Consider the following 19,199-nt stretch of genomic DNA (forward strand, 5'->3'; position numbering starts at 1 on the left):
CATTCAGTGGCTCTCTGCCCCTCACATGTATACAGGCCCACATTCAGTGGCTCTCTGCCATGGGTGGGAAGGTAAAAATGCCAACAGCCCCTTCAGGCTTCTTTCTGTTGCACAGCGTGGGCTGCATCCTCCCTCCCGGCTGCCGGTGTCTGAATGAGGATCGCGGCCTTGCAGCTTGGGCTGCTTCCGACTCCTCGGCTGTCGGCACTAATGACATCATTCAGACACCGGAGGCCCAGTGGCGTCTTTGGTCGGCTTTGAAAATCCGGGCAATTTCCTGATGTTTCAGCCCTCTGGCTGGCTTCCATACACTGCCTTTCAATTCTGTATTGTCCGTAGAAAATCCAGACAGTTGGCAACCCTAGCGATGGCGTGCGTGCCCACAGAGAGGGCTCTGAGTGCCATAGGTTCGCCACCACTGTTCTAGGGCCTGATGTAATATTTGTATTGCTGCCTTTTCATAAATAATGGTGCTGTTTGATTCCTACAGGCCGATTCAGAAAAACGCGCGGGAGAGCTGGCGAGCGCCCGCTCTCCCGGCGCACACACAGGCCACTCTCCTGGGTACGCGATTCAGGAGGGTGGCCTATGCAAATTAGGGCCCGCGGCAAATTAGGTCCCTAGCGCCTCCTTTTTGACAGGAGCGGTGGCTGTCAGTGGGTTTGTCAGCTGACGCTCAATTTTTCCGGTGTCGGTTCTCAAACCCGCTGACAACCACGGGTTTGGAAAACGGACGCCAGCAAAATTGAGCGTCCATCTTCTGACCTGCGGGACGCGAGCCGATTTTTAAATTTTTTTTTTTTTAAATGTTTACTTTTTTTAAATTTTTACTTTTTTTTTTTACTTTTGGGGCCTTCGACTTAATATCTCCATGATATTAAGTCGGAAGGTGCACAGAAAAGCAGTTTTTACTGCTTTTCTGTGCACTTTCCCAGCGCCGGCAGAAATTAGCGCCTACCTTGGGGTAGGCGCTAATTTCTGAAAGTAAAATGTGCGGCTTGGCTGCACATTTTACTTTCTGAATCGCGCGGGAATACCTAACAGGGCCATCAACATGCATTTACATGTTGCGGGCGCTATTAGTTTCGGGGGGGGGGTGTTGGATGCGCATTTTCGACGTGCTAGCTTTACCCCTTATTCGAAAACGCACGTCCAAATGCGGGTTAGCAGTGCCCTCCACCGGAGCGCACTGTACTGTATCGGCCTGTTAGTACTGTGATTGTATGGTATGGCAAGGTTCTAGGTGGGGGTTTTTTTGTTTTGTTTTTTGCAGTGGTTTGTGTTACTTCACAAACTGTTTAGCAGTGGAAGGATTTTGTTTTGCTCAGGTGACACCAGAATTTGAATATATATATATTTTGCATGTTGGGTTGTAATGTGAACTGTCCTGATTCTGCTCTGCACTCATTCGTTTGGTTATTATGATTATTGCTGTTTTATTGTACTTATGATGATCTCTGCCTTTCTAGAAAGAGGATTCATGAAAGAATACATTGATATTTGTTTTATTACATGATTGATTGGATCTGATATTTATTTTCTTTGTTTTTTTACATGATATTCTTGTGTATTTATAAACTGCAATAAATATAATATTAATACAGGTTAGAAAGGAATTTTTAATGTTGGTAAGTGCATAGGTTAAAATATTTTAAAGTTTCACTCATGATGCATAACAGCTGTTAGATTTAGAAATTCTTTGTCAGGTGCCTTCTAAGCCATTATTTATGGATAAGGGTACAATTAGTGGGGCTCAGACCTGTATTTCTACTGCCCACCCATGTTAACTTTGGGGCCCCCCCCCCCCAAAAATCAGTTCTGGCTACGCCACTGATCTTGCTGCAGCCAGAAGATACATGTGCTGCAGGGAAAGTGCATAAGGGCGTCAGATACCCCATGGGCCAGTTTTGAAAAAGTCCCCTGGGCCAAAATTTTCCTGCAATCTGCCCCTGTTCCCAGCTGATGAATATGCATAATCTCATGCATAATCTCGTGGTGGGTGGAGGGTCTTCTTCCGCATTGCAGTTCTTCCCCCCCCCATTACTTCGGGAGGGGTCCTGCCATGTTGTAAGTGTTGTTCCCCCTCCTCATTTCTTCGGTGGGGAGAACTGTCACGTCTGTATGTCAAGCTGGCTTGCCAGTATCATCATTTTTCTCTGACCTATGGACTTGCCTTGGCTCATCCCTGACACTGGTTTAGGACTTAAGCTGTTGACTCTTTGTCTGCTTTGCTCCTGTTGACACAGGAACATGCAAACAGGCAGATCTGATAAGGAATCCTTCGGTATAACAGGACAAAAGTTCTTCATTCTCCTCTGTTTTTGGGTACTTGCCAGGTTCTTGTGGCCTGGTTTGGCCACTGTTGGAAACAGGATGCTGGGCTTGATGGACCCTTGGTCTGACCCAGTATGGCATGTTCTTATGTTCTGAGACAGTGCAGTTTTAGTTCACCTGGATACAGGTCTTTCTTCTTTCTTGCTGTGATAGTGCCTTTTGGGGCCTGTCAGAATCTGGCCTGTACATTGCTATTATAATTCATAATTGGTGAATCAGTGGTAAAACATTAGTTATCTCCCTACATAACAACATTGTTCTCTTATGTTAGACCGTACATTATGGCCAAGGCAATTTAATTGTGACATTTCTAATGGGGTCACAGTATATTGTGCTGCATACCCTCGTCACAGTGAACGTTTCAGTCAGATATGTTATAGTTCTGATTTAAAACAGTCCTCCAGAGTGGGTTACATATTTGTAGGGACATTATGAAGCTTTCAGATTTGTGTCTCTATAGTGTATGACACACACATATTCTTTAGGTACAACCAGGTACACTACTAAGTTTCCTTTTCATATTTTCTTAAGTTTGTTTTGTTCTGTGTAATTTTATATACAACAGTCTAGTATAGATTCTTTCTGTGACCCTGTAGTTATTTTTTTTCTATTTCAAATACTGATTAAAAGAGACGGTATTGATTGTTACAAGACAAAATAGTAAGAAGAAAGAATGAATGGATTTATATCTGGAGAACAGAGAGGTTGAGAACTAAACGCTTATAAAAAGAAAGCAATAATTTATAGTTTATACTTCTTTGGTAATTGATTACCTGCCATTCTTTTTTATTTGGCAGGCTTTTGTTTGTAAAGGCTTTCCAGAGTCCATGACCATCAGATTGTACGATGGAATGAGAAGCATCAGTGTGACTGGGAAGGCATCTGGTCTGAGTGATCAGATCTCCAAGGAGCAGTTCATAGTGTTCCTTTCAGATGTGCTGCGAGGAACTGCAGAAGAGAAGAGTTTTATTGTCTTGAGAATGATTTTGGGAGATGACAGAGAAATTGTGAAAGGAAGACAAGTCCAAGAGGTAAAGCAGGGATCACTAACACTATATTTGAACTTGGTTTTAAAACCATCCTTTTTATGAGAGATTTTGAAATTTTGCTTAAAAGTAAAGAAAAATTCCTTTGCATTCAAGCAGGCCAATTCACACAAGTGGGTTATGCACCTCTACCAACAGATGGAGACAGAGTTAAAACTGACTCGATGACATCACGGACATAGAGCCCTGCCCCGACTTCAGCCCACCAATGTTCTCCATCTCCAGCAGATGGAGGATATGCATCTCACTACTAGGGATTGGTTATAGTAAAAAAAAAAAAAAGCAGTTTGCGGACGAGGGAGTGCTCGGTGGTAAAGACTTGTGCCCTCTCCTTCCATTGTCAGTGACCCGATCATGCTCTCAGCCAGGGAGGACTAAGCTCAGATAAAAATATAAAAATTTAGAAAAGAGAAGTTTCAGTCCCCCTCTCTTTTTCCTTACTGGGTCTTCTTCCTTTGGCATTGGTGGCTCTGTGTGTAGAGTGGAAGTGGCTCGGACTTGGCAGGTTGAGCAGCCTTTGCTTGGTTCCACTCCTCAGGCTGTCCTGTCAGCTGCGTGGTAGGCTGCAGCAGTGATTCTCCCACGGGTAGGCTTGTGCATGCAGTCTTGCCACTCGGCGGTGTTCTGATGTAAGTGCGCACATAAGGCCCAGCCTACATTTGTACAAGTATTTTCGCGCGGGGGTAATTTTGTTATGCGCGGGATACTTATGTGCTTACGATCACAGCCTACGTTTTGGGTGCGTGTTTGTGTGTGCACTCCCAGACACTGGTGGTGGGTGCCGCCTAGAACCCAGTGCAGAAACACGGGCGCCGGGGACAAAATGGTCTTAAGCACCTGACTGTCAGGCTTGCCACATAAAGGTAATCCATTCATCGCTTTCTCTTCACCTGTGTCAGCGCTGCTTGGATGCTCAAGACTGTTTGGCCGCTTTGGATTTTGCCGATATTGGGCCATCCCCTCAAGAGGGAAGTAGGGCAGAAGGCGACACAGCGAATGGGTCCCCTCCCCCCTTTTTCCTGATGACAGTGACATCTCCAGCAGAAGGGTTGGAGAGAGTCCAGTTTGGGCCCTATGGGCCCCAGTTTGGATCCCTCTTTTTCCTGGGTGGAATTGTTCCAGGGTCTGCAGGGGTACCCAGCAGAGGCAAAACAACCTACTAAAAAGGCTTTGCGTGCTTGGGGCTCCCATTTGTCAACTACTGCAGGCAATTGCCGCAGGGAGGCTGACCCTGGTGATGTTCTGGGGGATGTGAATTATACCTCGGATGACTCAGATTTTGTTTCTCCCCTTTGGAAGAGGGAGAAATTCCACCTGATTTGGAACTGCATCAGACTCTGCTCAGGTCTTTTCGCAAAAAGGAGTTGCCAAGTCTGTTGACTCAGACCCTGAAGACTCACGTTGTGGCTGGGGGTGATACTGAGGGCAAAAGAAAGATCCCATATTAGTCACCTTACAAAAAGCGTCCTGTTTTTTTCACCTTCTGGATCCAATTCAAGCATTGATTGACCTTGAATTGAATGTCCCAGATGCAAATTTTAAAGGGGTGGGGGGGGGGGGGGGGGCGCACTTTAGCGAGTTTGTACCCCTTGGATCTGAAGGCAAAGGATCAGTTGAGATTTCTGAAGGGTGGATGCCTTGGTATGCGCTGTTACCAAGCAAACCAGCATTCCAGTGGAAGGAAAGGCAGCTCTAAAAGATGCTCAGGATAAGAGGATTGAGGCTATCCTTAAGCATGCCTTTGAAGCCATGGCAATGAATTTGCTGCTGCCTGGTGGCTCGGGCTGGTTTGTATCTTCCTCAAATGACACAAGGAGCGAGGTCCAATGGCAGGTCAGCGATAGAACTAGGTGCTGCATTCTTAGCCGATGCTGGCTGTGAATGGTGTGGACGGCTGCTAGAAAGGTAGCTTCCATGATAGCGGCTAGACAATAGTTGTGGCTGCTAAATTGGTCAGCAGACACTTTTCCAAGTCAAATCTTGCAAAGTTACCCTCTATGGGTTCCCTTTTGTTCAGCAATTAATTGGGAAAAATGGCAAATAGCTGGAGGGAATCATTTTCGGAGGACAAGAAGGCAGCATTGCATCTTTTTGGGACAAAAGGCTGCTCCAGGGATTCCCATTGGTTTCATCCTTATAGAAGAGCATCTACTCAAAGGTCTCATCCCTATGGAAGATCTCTGTTCTTTTGGCCTAGAAAGCCTTGAAAGGACATGGGCTCCAGGACCAGGTCACCTAGATCTTCACATTGAAGGTGTGTGGGTTCACCTATTGGTGCAGGAGATAGGTGGGCATCTATTCTTCTTTTGTCAGAGCTGGGTCCAGATTACGATGGACCAGTGGGTCCTGGACATGGTGAGAGAATTTCATCAATTTCCTCTGGATGCCTTTATGGTCTCTCCATGCAACTCTCTACAGAAAAGAGTGGCAGTGGAGATTATGTTAAGGAGTATGTTGGATTTGAAGGTCGTGATTCCAGTTCCCAGATCGCAAGAAAATACAGGATGCTCTTCCATTTATTTTGTCATTCCCAAGGAAGAGGAGGGGTCTTTTCAACCCATACTGGATCTCAAAGTTGTCAATCAGCATTTGTGTGTGACTCATTTCTGAATGGAAAATCATCATTCCATAATAATGGCAGTGCAAACAAGGGAATTTCTCACATCTTTTGACTTGATGGAGGCATATCTCCATATTCCCATTTGCTAGGAATATCAACGTTTCTTACGCTTTGCCATTCTGGGACATCATTATCAATTTCAGGCTCTGTCCTTCTGGCTGGTAATTGTGCCCAGGACCTTCTCCAAGATCATGGTATTAGCAGCAGTGGCTTTGCTCGAGGAGGGCATTCTACTCCATATGTATCTGGCCAGTTGGTTGATTTGGGCCAGAAATGCAGAAGAGAGCCGCTTGGTTTCTTGCAAGGTGATCTCCTTGCTTCAGGAAATAGGCTGGGTGGTGAACTTGGCCAAGAGCACTTTACAGCTGGCTCAGATGCTAGAGTATCTCAGCATGATACGGAGCAAGGCAGAGTGTTTCTGCCAGAGAGTCTCATTCAGAAGTTAATTTCTCAGGTTCAGGCCCTGAGAAGGACAATTCGCCCAATCAGTGTGGTCTTAACTGCAAGTCCTGGGGTCGATGGCAGCCATGTAGAACATGGTCCCCTGGGCAAGGGCACACTTGTGGCCCTTGCCCAGGGGACACGTTGCTCTGTCGGTGGAATCTGCAGTCACAGGTGTACACTGTGAGACTCCATGTGCCATTGGAGGTGAGCGTCCAATGGTGGTTACAAGCAGATCATCTCAAGAAGGGGGGTTCCTTCGAGACACCGGAATGTTTGGTGCCTATGACAGATGTGAGCCTTCTGGGTTGGGAGGCTTACTATCAAGAGTTGATGACACAAAGCTGCTGGAGTGCCGAGGAGTGGCACTCCGGCAGCTTTGTGTCATCCATCTGTTAGAGGCACATGAAGTTTGTCTGGCATGCTTGCGGTTCACTAAGCAACTGGAAGCTCGAGTGGTGAGGATAATGTCAGACAGTGCCACGACTGTGGCCTACATCAATCAAGCTGGAACCAGAAGTCAAAAGGTGTTGGTGGAGGTAGATGTGCTCATGGTGTGGACGGAGCAACATCTCCAGGACATATCTGCCTCCCACATTGCCAGGAAGGATAATGTACGGGCTGACTTCCTCAGTAGGCAAGACTTGGACTCGAGAGTGGAAGTTAGTAGATGAAGCTTTTCAACTCATAGTTGTATGCTGGGCTTGCCTGTATCTGGGTTTGCTGGTGACTTCTGGCAACGCAAAGGTACTTCAGTTGCAGAAGGGATCCGAGGGTGCTAGGCATTGATGATCTCATTCAGGTCTGGCCATGGAGCGGGCTGTTGTATGCCTTCCTGCCTTGGCCGATGATAGATAGGCTCATTCGAAACATTGCAAGTTAGACCGCAACTAATTTTGGTGGCTCTGGATTGACCCTGGAGGCTGCACTATGCCGATCTTTAGAGACTTCTGGTGGAGAGTCCTCTCAGACTGCCACTCAGGAAGGATCTATTGCATCAGGGGCCCATTCTGCATGATGATCTGGACTGATTTTGTCTTACAGTTTGGCCCTTGAGAGGGCTTGGTTGCTGAAGTATGGTTATTCTTCTGCAGAGATTTCCACTTTGTTTCGGGGCAGGAAATTTTCTACAACTCTAGCTTATGTTAGAGTTTGGAGAGTATCCAAGAGCTGGTGTGAGGAGTGAGGTTCTCATCTTCTCAAAGTTGAAATTTCTCTGATACTGGAATTTTTACAGGAAGGCTTACTTAAAGTCTGGGCCCTTAACATTCTAAAGTTGCAGGTAGCATCTCTCACTTGTTATAGGGGGTGAGTCAATGGGGGAGCATTGTCTTTCCATCCAGATGTTTCCAGGGTTTTGAAAGGAGTTTAGCATTTGCATCCTCCCTTATGGCTACCAGTGCCATTTTGGGACCTTAATCTTGAGTTTTTTGGCAAGGCCCCACTTTTCGGCCACTGTGTGGTCTCTTTACGGGCTGCTCACTTTGAAAATAGTTTTTCTCATAGCACTCTGTTCAACACAGTGGGTGTCTGAGCTGCAAGCTCTTTCATCTCGGGAGCCTTTTCTACGAATGACTTAGAGGGCGGTACAGCTTAGAACTGTATCTTCCTTTTTGCCAAAAATGGTTTCAGAGTTTCATTTGAATCAGACGATTTTCCTGTCAACGCTGGACAGGGATACAGATGAGTGTGATTATCTTCTGTGCTTGCCTTGGATGTCAGGTGGCATTTGATGTAGTACTTGAATATTACTAAATCTTTCAGGACGTCTAATAAACAGAGTGAATCGGCGATGTGGGCAACTATTGCCATTGGATAAAAAATGTCATCACAGCCGCCTACGTGGATGCTGATGTCCCGTTTCCTAAACAGATTTTTTTGTGCATTCCACTAGGGCTCAGGCGATGTCATGGGCGGAGGTTTGATAGTTGTCTCCTGTTGAGATTTGCTGAGCAGCAACATGATCCTCCTTACACACTTTCTCCAAGCATTACCGCTTGGACATGCAATCCCAGGAGGATGCAGCCTTTGTGTGTGCGGTGTTAATGGGACCGCAGGCAGCCTCCTGCCCTTTTCAGGAGCAGCTTTGGTACAACCCACGTGGGTATATTAGCCTGCCTCAATGCAGAGGAAGGAGAAATTACTACTAACTGATAATTTCTTTTCTTTTAAGGAAGGCAAGCCAATCCACAGCCCACCCAGGGCTGCCTATTTGCTTCTTGATTTTAGTTCATCCATTAGGTTGGATGACAAAAAGCGTTATTTCCTCTTCATCCAGGCAAGCCAATCCTCACCAGTGGGTTGTGCACTCCAACCAGCAGATGGAGATGGAGAACGACTCGCTGATCTCACTCTCATGTAGCTCAACACAGACACCAGCCAGCTAGTATTTCTCCATCTCCAGCAGATGGTGGACATGCATCCCTCCTTATAGACTTTGGCCTGCCAGGATCGGGCAGGTGACTTTTCGGACATCTTGCGGTGATAGCTTAAGTTCCCTCCCTCAGTTGAGTGTCTAGGCTAGGAAGGAAAGGAGTGAGGTGAAGGCTGATAGTAGAAGAGTCCAGTCGGGTAAGGAGGCTTTGGGCTCTGCCCTGCTAAGATGTCGGACAGTACTACAGCAATGGCCCATGTAAACCATCAAGGGGGGACTCAGAATCAGCAAGTTTCTTGGGAGATGGATGTCCTTCTGCCGTGGGCAGAGCAAGGTTTGCAGGCACTGTTGGCCTCACACATAGCAGGGGTCGACAGTGTTCGGGCAGATTATCTCAGTCATCATGAAATGGATCCGGGAGAATGGGAATCGGTTCCCGAAGTTTTTCACCTCGTGTGTCAGTGGGTTTCTCCTTTCCTGGATCTGATGGCGAGTCGCAGAAATGCAAAGGTGGAGTGATTTTTACAAGCTTGGTGCTCTTGGGGACACCAGATTGGCTGTGCGGGCCGTGGTACGTGGATCTATGTCGTCTTCTGATAGAAGCTCCATTGTAGCTCCATTTTCTCGGGGTGCTTCTGCAGCAAGGTCCAATATTTCACAAAGATCCGAATTGGTTTTGTTTTACAGTTTGGCCCTTGAGAGGGCTTGGCTCTTGAAATGGGGTTAATCAGGAGCAGTTAGGGATACTCCTTTGAAACGTCATTGGTTTATATTCGGGTCTGGAAATTCTTTGAGCATTGGGGTCAAGAGCACTCTTGTTTTCCTGCCTCAGCGTCTGTTCCCTTAGTCTTTGACTTTTTACAGGAAGGCCTGAGTAAGGGTTTTGCCTTGAACACACTAAGGGTGCAGGTGGCTGTCATAGTGTATTATAGAGATTGCATACAGGGGAGGCCCCTCTCTTCACATCCAGATGTGTCTAGATTTTGAAAGGAGCGAATCACATTAGGCTCCCCTTACATTTCCCAGTGCCTTGATAGGATTTTAGTCTGGTCCTCTCCTTCTGGCAGGTCCAACATTTTGCCCGCTTCGAGATAATTCCTTGCGTTAGTTGATCCTGAAGACAGTGTTTCTGGTAACTATTTGTTCGGCGAGGTGGATTTCGGAACTGCAAGCCCTCTTGGGTCATCCTGCCGGATAGGGTGCAAATAAGGATGATGCCTGTTTTTTCTTCCTAAGGTGGTTTCAGACTTTCATTTGGATCTGTAGGTTTTGTTGCCACCCATGAACAGGGATTTGGATGAGCATGTATTCAGGAAATTGTGGCCATTGGATGGGAGTTGTCTCCCTTTATTGTGTTATCTGGAGGTTTCAAATGATTTTCGTAAGACTGATCGATTTTTTTTCTCCTTCACTGTGGGGTGAAGAAGGGTGAGGTGGCTTCTCGTGCCACAGTGGCTCGTTTGATCAAGGAAGTGGTGATAGCAGCTTATGTGGATGCTGGGAAGCTTCTGCCGAGGCGGGTGAGGGCACATTCAACCCGGGCGTAGGCAGTTTCCTGGGCAGAACTATGTTTGCTCTCTCCATCAGAGATCTGTAGGGCGGCAACGTAGTCATCCTTGCATACGTACTACCGGTTGGATTTGGCGGCACGGGAAGATTCGTCCTTTGTAGATTCGTCCTTTGTAGAGCAGTGCTGACCAAAGCTACACCCTTCTGGGGTGTAGCTTTGGTCATCCCACTGGTGTGAACTGGCTTGCCTGGATGAAGAAGAAAGTGAAATTACTTCTTACTTGAAAATTTCCTTTCCTTGTAGGAAGGCAAGCCAGTCCACCATCCCACCCTGGGTTGCCTTGTGATGGTGAATTTCTTCTGTTATGTTGGATCCTTGGCAAGGGATTTATTGTGATTCAAGGATTTTGAATGGTGACTGGACCAGCGTAGAACTTGCTAAGTGGGTTCCGTTTATTCCTTCTTACTGCTTTTACTATGTAACTGTTAGCAGAGCTGAATCCAATGTTTCTGTTAGTTAAAAAAAAAAAAAAAAAAAAAAGGATAAGAGGAAAGTTTACTTACAAATAATGAGAGCTTGTTGGATGCAGTAATCCTCCTTAACATTTAGTTGGTTTAGTGTCCACAGTTAGCTTTTGAAGAAAATACTGGCTGGCTGGTATCTGTGCTGAGCTATATGAGAGTGACAGCAGCGAGTTGTCTTTCTCCGTCTCCATCTACTGGTTGGAGTGCACAACCCACTGCGGTGGAATGGCTTGCCTTCCTTCGAGCAAAGGAAATTATCAAGTAAGAAGTAATTTCACCTTCTGTAACTTTGTTTGCTGGACTGGTAAGTGCCATAACTAGCCACTACGGTTAGTGCATGTTAATTCTTTTAACTGAGCTCAGTGTTCCCATTTGGTTGGAATCATGAGTGCTTGTTTGTTAATGATCTTGTTCAAGTATAACCAGTTTGTCCACAGTTTGGCTTTTCCAGAGAATACTGGCGAGCTGAGGTTGGGGAAGGGCTATATGTCCGTGACGTCAGTGAGTCAGTTTTACTCCGTCTCCATCTGCTGATAGAGGTGCATGACCTACTTGTATGGATTGGCCTGCCTTCCTTAGAGGAAAGGAAATTATCAAGTAATTTCTCCATGCATAAAAGTGCAGAAATGCATTATTTTCTTTGGGGTAGATTTTTAAAGTTATGCGCGGGCGTAGATTTGTTTGTGCAACCCGGCGTGAACAAATCTACGCCTGATTTTATATCATGCGCACGCTGCCGCACGCATGTTATAAAATCCAGGGTCGGTGCGCGCAGGGGGGGTGCACAATTGTGCAACCTGCGTGCGCCGAGCAGTCTGCCTCCGTCCCCACCTTCCCCTACCTAACCCACCCCCCAGCCCTAACTAAATCCCCCCCTACCTTTGTGCAGAAAGTTACGCCTGCCTGAGGCAGGTGTAACTTGCGGGCGCCGGCAGGCTGCTGGCGCGCCATTCCCCGGCCCGGGGACTGGTTCGGAGGCCTCGGTCATTCCTCCGGGCTGGCACCACGCCCACGGCCCCGCCCCCGGAACGCCCCCGAATGCCGCGCCGTCCCTGACACGCCCCCCCCAAGCAAAGCCCCGGGACTTGCGCGCGCCGGTAGCCTATGCAACATAGGCGCGCTGACGTGCGAGTCCCCTGCGCGCGTTAATCTGGCTGGATTTACGCGCGCAGGGCTTTTAAAATCTGCCCCATTGTCAAGACAATTGCCAGGTCAAACAGGTGAATTTTCAGAAAGTGCTCTGGCATTGCACATGTATAGATGATTTTATGAACCTCGTGAGTACATGTATAACAGGTGGAGGGAAGGGGCATTCTGAGGTGGGGTTCATAAGTATGCATGCAGTGCTTCTATTTTGTAAGCGGTATATACATATCCATTTCCAAACTTGTCCAAACACTTTTACACCTGCTATTTGACTTGTGCATTTGAAAATGGATTTCTCTTTTTCTCTGCCGTTTTTTTTTTTTATTTATTTAAGATCATTTGTTAATCGCTTCACTTACACAAAATCTCTTTAAGCGATGTACAGCAAAAATTAAAACAATATTCAGTAACGTACACATATATAACAAGAATGCAATAAAATAAAATATAAATAGCTTGTACTATTTTTATTTTATTTGGAAGGCTTTGATGAACTGGTAAAGGTATTAGTAAACTGGTGATTCCAAGTATGTGTGCAAGTATTTTCATAAGCAGAATATGTGCATATTTTAAAATATACCTGGCTCTGTTTTTTTCAGAATTATTATTTGAAAATTATTACTATTATTACACACAAAATGTGTACAATTATTTTTTAAATAGAGAAAGTAATGCATGTTCCTACATTACAAATATGCACATGTACTTTCACAGCACACATACGCAGTATTTATTTAATAAATTGTGCAGCTCCTGCCACACAGTTTATAAAGTAATAGCCCAAATTGCCATGTGCCCACTTACGTGTTTAACTGAAAATGCAAAGCTCTCTGCTTGTTTTGTATGCAAAGAATCAGCATTTTGTCCAGTATCAGCTGTTGTCATATCAACCAGTGTTTTCCAAATCCTCACCTGTAGGCACACCTAGTCAGTCAGGTTTTCAGGATTTCCATTTGAATATACATGAGATAGATTTGTATACCCTGGATCTCCAACGTATGCATATTTAGTATGGATATCTTGAAAACCCGACTGGTTAGGTGTGCCTTCAGGAGAGGCTTGGGAAACACTGATATAAACCCAGGAGCTGAGTGTAAGAAATATTGCAGTTTCATTGGTTTATGGGCTTTATTTTAATTCTATAACACACTGGTTAATGTGGATCTTCTTAGACACTAATTAGTTTCAACATTAAATGCACATTGTATTTGAAATTGTTCTTGCATGCTAATTTGAACCAAAAGAAACACTGACAGTGCTCTTAACTTACCTAGTTTACTGAGGATCTTGTTGCAACTGTGGTATACCTCCTGAAACATAAGAAGCTTCTGAAAGGCTGGAATCCGGAAAAGATTCGGGACCATGTTGCTGGAGGGAAGATCTTGGCTACACAGCTACTGTCAGAACTGAGACCTGCAGGTAAGAGATTGTCTACTAATAGATGTTGTGATTGATGCTTCTTATTAGTGAAGTGTGTTGTAAGATGAGCATCACTGTCTGTCCAAATGTAATGTCACAGATGGTATAAGCAACAGTGGAAATTTGGTAGCAAAAGTTTGCATGCTGCTATTGATGGTGTGTAATCTCATTTAATTAATGCAGTTCTAGCTAATCATAAATAAAAGTATTCAAGATATGTAGAAAAGCTTGTCTTTTTTTTTGTGGATGCCAAAATCGACAATAGGGTAGATACCTAGGAAAGTGTGGAAGTCTTAAGGAGGGATCAAGCAAAGCTTGAGGAATGATCTGGTAGCTAAGAGTTAATGCTAAAATTGCAGAGTCATGCATGTGGGTTGGAGAAACGTAAGGGAGTGATACAGTATAGGGGGTGAAATTCTTTTATTCATGGAACAAGAGTAGGTTCTGGGGGTGATCATTTCTGATGATCTTAAGGTGGCCAAACAGATGGATAAGGTGATGAAAAAAACAGAAAGATACTTGGGTGCAGAGGGAGAGGAATGGTCAGTAGAAAAAAAGAGGTGTAAAGGAGTAGCCCTAAAACCCTCCTTAACCTTTGTGGGACCAAGCATCTAGTCTAGTCCATCTTAAATACCAGAGAGAGAGAGAGAGCTCTGTGGGCAGGATCTTGCAGAGCAGGGATAAGAATGTGGACCCAACTGGGAATAGAGGCTCTGTGTCTCCAGGTGAAGGCAGTTCCTGACACATCTCTGTCGTAAGTGAATGCTGTGAGTATATTACTGGAGGTAAGCAGTTGGCATGTTGTGAATGCTGGTGTTATAATAAAGCTGGAATCTGTAAGAAAAGAAGGTTGGAGTCAGTGTGCTTATGTCTCCAGCCTAAGAAGTTACTTGGCTATCCCACAGGAAGTGATATTGCCCCATATAAGTCCCTGATGAGACTTCATTTAGAATACTGTATACAGTTTTGGAGACCTCATCTTCAAAAACATATAAACCAGATGGAATCCAGAGGATGGCTACTAAATCAGATACAAACTTAGATTGTGAGCCCTCTGGGGATAGAGAAATACCCACAGTACCTGAATGTAATCCACTTTGAAGTGCTGAAAAGTGGAATCCAAATAAATAAATGAACAGTGTCTTTCATTTTAAAGCATATGGAGATAAAATTAAATATTTCTTAGCGTTCAATCAGATGACTCCAGAATAAGTGGATTATGCACCACTACTAGCAGATGGAGACGGAGCAAGCAAACGTCACTGTATATGTACCCCTACAGTGACCTCAGCACACCAGTATTCTCCATCTTCAGCAGATGGTGGACATGCATTTCCCCACTGGGGATTGCTTCATTTTAAAGAAAGAAGAATTCAGGAAATAAATTCGTCCCGCTCTCCTGCGGAGATACCAAATGGTCCCTCCCCCAGTTGAGAATTCCTGAGGTGATTTCCATGGTCCCTCAGATTAGTGCCTTGGTCTGGTAGCTGGTTTTCAGCCGGCATGGACTTAACTGCTAGACAGTTGAAAGGCAGCGGGTGCAGGAAGCTGAGTGTGGCGGAGAAAGCACATGCCCTCTCCCCCCACAGCGGGAGACCATTTCTGTACTCAGCCAAGTATGGCTGAGTTCCGGTAAGTTTATAAAAAAAACCCCGAAAAAACATGTAAATTTATAGAGACTTGGAAGGAGGTTTTTTGTTGTATAGGGCTTCCTTCTCCCTCGGTCTCTGTGCTCGGTACTCTGGTCTGATGTTCAACCCACACAGTAGGAGGTCGAGGGACGTGGACAGCCTGATGGGTTGAGCAGCCTCCTCAGGCTAGGCCCCGCTCCAAAGCTTTTGGCTGTGCACTGCATGTTAGACCCCATGGCTTTACCCAGGGCAAGTCTTGCCTCACAAATCTGCTTCACTTTTTTGAAGGACTTAATAAACATGTGAACAAAGATGAACCGGTAGATGTAGTGTACTTGGATTTTCAGAAGGCGTTTGATAAATTTCCTCATGAGAGGCTTCTAGGAAAAGTAAAAAGTCATGGTATAGGTGGCGATGTCCTTTCGTGGATTACAAACTGGCTAAAAGACAGGAAACAGAGAGTAGGATTAAATGGACAATTTTCTCAGTGGAAAGGCGTAGGCAGTGGAGTGCCTTAGGGATCTGTATTGGGACCCTTACTTTTCAATATATTTATAAATGATCTGGAAAGAAATACAATGAGTGAGGTAATCAAATTTGCAGATGATACAAAATTGTTCAGAGTAGTTAAATCACAAGCAGATTGTGATAAATTGCAGGAAGACCTTGTGAGACTGGAAAATTGGGCATCCAAATGGCAGATGAAATTTAATGTGGATAAGTGCAAGGTGATGCATATAGGGAAAAATAACCCATGCTATAGTTACACAATGTTAGGTTCCATATTGGGTGCTACCACCCAAGAAAGAGATCTAAGCGTCATAGTGGATAACATTGAAATAGTCGGTTCAGTGAGCTGCGGCAGTCAAAAAAGCAAACAGAATGTTGGGAATTATTAGGAAGGGAATGGTGAATAAAACGGAAAATGTCATAATGCCTCTGTATCACTCCATGGTGAGACCCCACCTTGAATACTGTGTACAATTCTGGTCGCCGCATCTCAAAAAAGATATAATTGCGATGGAGAAGGTACAGAGAAGGGCAGCCAAAATGATAAGGGGAATGGAACAACTCCCCTATGAGGAAAGACTAAAGAGGTAAGAATTTTTCAGCTTGGAGAAGAGACGGCTAAGGGGGGATATGATAGAGGTGTTTAAAATCATGAGAGGTCTAGAACGGGTAGATGTGAATCGGTTATTTACTCTTTCGGATAGTAGAAAGACTAGGGGACATTCCATGAAGTTAGCATGGGGCACATTTAAAACTAATCGGAGAAAGTTCTTTTTTACTCAACGCACAATTAAACTCTGGAATTTGTTGCCAGAGGATGTGGTTAGTGCAGTTAGTATAGCTGGGTTTAAAAAAGGATTGGATAAGTTCTTGGAGGAGAAGTCCACTACCTGCTATTAATTAAGTTGACTTAGAAAATAGCCACTGCTATTACTAGCAACAGTAACATGAAATAGACTTAGTTTTTGGGTACTTGCCAGGTTCTTATGGCCTGGATTGACCACTGTTGGAAACAGGATGCTGGGCTTGATGGACCCTTGGTCTGACCCAGTATGGCATATTCTTATGACTTTTCATGTGTTTACTATGGCTGCCCTCTGCAGGATTGTTGGCCTGGCGTGTGCATCTAGCTGTGCATCCAGGTTGTGCGCTCTGTTTTTGGGCACACAGCCGGGCCTTGTAGTCTGTGCGCCCACGTTAAGCGCCGTTTCCTAGCGTGTAGCAAATGGACTCAGGACCAATGGGTATAGTGTGCTCCTGATAGCAGTTGGAGACGGCGTCAGATTTCAATCTGACGTCAGCCCTACATATACCCGTTCAGGAAGCTCTGCTCTTCACTATTTCACTTTCTCCTTAGCAGTTCGGGACTATACACACGCTTGCACAGCGTTAGAAAATCCAAACCAAAGAGGAAAATTCCAAACAAGAGATAATCTTACCTCTACAGACGAGCCCCGCTCTCCTGCGGTGATACCTAAGGGTCCCTCCCCCAGTCGAGAATTCCTGAGGTGATTTCCGAGATCTCTTAGAGATAAGCCTCGGTCCGGTAGCCGGTTCACGGCGTGGACTTAGCAACCAGGAACGGGAGTGGCTGAGAGGCAGTGGGTGCGATACTGAGCGCGGCGGTGAAGGTAATTTTCCCTCTCCCCCCACAGCCAGAGACCTCCCGGCACCAGACCGGGAAATGCCGAGACAAGGTAAGGCAGAAAACTTTTGTCTCTGGTCTCCGAGGCTCGGATAACTGTACAGATTACCAGCCGGCGTCTGTCCCATAGGGTTGATCAGCCCCGTCTGGGCTAGATCCTGATCCGGCTCGAGGGTCCGGGGGGGGGGGGGGGCGCGCCATCTTGCTTACTTGGTCGCCGGCACCATTTCCCCCCTTTGTAGCCGCACTGTCCGCATAACTGCGCCCGGCACGCACAACATACTTGTGCGCACAGTGGCGCACGCATAGGTGACGTTCGCACAGCGACTCGCCCGAGGGTGCTGGGCGCATAGCTACACGTTCAACGGTGCCGGGCGCACAAGTTACGGTTGCGTGCACAGTGGCGCGCGCATCTCCGTAAGCGCACATACCGGCCTGCACACATAAGCCTCCCAGCGCGTGTATATAAATGCACAGCCCGGGTTTGAATGCCCCTACGTGCAAAAACCATGGCACCACCAGCCTAGAAAGCCAAAGCACAAGCCCTCTGCCCAGCCTGCCACTTAAGAGCTGCACAGCAGGAAGAGGCTACTACCCTGTGCCTTCAGTGCGAGATGGCTCTGGGAGAACCAGGGCAAGGTCCCCCCCAAGCCAGTACAGGAATCCAGATCCACCGATAGTACTCCGGACCTCTCTATCCCCAGCTCGGCCCTCCAGACAGGGCCCTCAGGGAACGCCGCTGGGTTTAATATAGACCCAGGAACTTTTTCCTGGGTGGAATTCTTTAAAGGTCTGCAAACCTTCATCCAGGCGCAATTGGCGCCTCCGGCGACACAGCCACAGTCTCTACCAGAGGACCCAATCCTCCCAGGCCCTTCTCGGCCTCCCAGAGATGTGCCTCCCCGGGACAAAAGCCTATCCTTAAGGGACACGGACACCTTGGAGGAAGACCAAGACTCCCTGGAGGAAGGGGAAATCCCTCCAGGAATAGAACCATATCGAACCATGATGCGTTTCTTCTCCAAAGACGAGCTGCCAGACCTCGTGTCCCTGAGCTTGAAGGAGCTGGCCATCCCAGGCACAAGCACCACAGCGGAGCCAAAGACGAACCCTCTTCTGGTCGGGCTCCATCAGGCCTCACGCCATTTCCCATTGCTGCAAGCCGTACAACTGATGGACCTGGAATACAATGCTCCAGAGGCCAGTTTCAAGGGAGGATGCGCCCTAGAAGCCCTATATCCACTGGAACCCTCAGCCAAAGAACTCCTGTGTTTCCCAAAGTGGACGCCATGGTCTGCGCTGTCACAAAGCGCACCACCATTCCAGTCGAAGGAGAAGCGGCACTCAAGGATGCCCAAGACAGACATCAGGAATCTATCCTTAAACAGTCATTTGGTGCAGCAGCTATGACACTGCAGATCGCGGCCTGCTGTGCAGTGGTGACACGCACATGCTTGTCACTGGCCAGGAACACCACCACGCTGGTCAAATCATTAGAACCAGCAATATCCTTCCTCACGGATGGGACTTCCGACCTGGTTGCGCACCTCAGCCAGGGGTGTCTCATCCATTGTGGCAGCCAGAAGGCCGACACGACTTCCAAGACGAAACTCACAAGAATGCCTTTTAAAGGAACCCTCCTGTTCGGAAGCGAACTGGAGAAGTTAGCCAACAAATGGGGCGAATCTCCAGTACCTCTGTTACCGGCGGACAAGAACAAGAGAAGCCAATGCCCCTCTCCCTGAACATCCAAGGGCAGAGGATCACAGAGTTTTAGACCGTATAAGAATACATACCAAGCACCTTGCCCCGCAGGCAGGGGCCAGTCCTTTCGGAACAAACACAACAAGAGGGGAGCCAGCTCAAGTCCAGGCCCCAGCCACACCCCACAATGAGAATCAACAGACCCATCCACAGGAAGAAACCATAGGGGGCAGGCTTGCCCTATTCTACCAAAGATGGGTCGAGATAAGGTCGGACAAGAGAGTTCTAACCATCA

The 19,199-nt window shown here is 46.5% G+C and overlaps 1 protein-coding gene across 4 annotated transcripts in view; it reads left to right on the plus strand.

Moving 5' to 3' along the window:
* The window catches only part of MEAK7 (MTOR associated protein, eak-7 homolog), an 87,631-nt gene that overhangs the window by 24,183 nt on the left and 44,249 nt on the right, over positions 1–19,199 (plus strand). For all 4 annotated transcript variants that reach the window (XM_029608097.1, XM_029608094.1, XM_029608096.1 and 1 more), the window contains exons 3-4: positions 3,132–3,365; positions 13,270–13,414. In XM_029608097.1, the coding sequence (XP_029463957.1) occupies positions 3,132–3,365; positions 13,270–13,414 (379 nt within the window). The remainder of the gene's footprint in view (positions 1–3,131; positions 3,366–13,269; positions 13,415–19,199) is intronic.

Source organism: Rhinatrema bivittatum, chromosome 7 (genome assembly GCF_901001135.1).
Source record: "Rhinatrema bivittatum chromosome 7, aRhiBiv1.1, whole genome shotgun sequence".
Classification (NCBI taxonomy): domain Eukaryota; kingdom Metazoa; phylum Chordata; class Amphibia; order Gymnophiona; family Rhinatrematidae; genus Rhinatrema; species Rhinatrema bivittatum.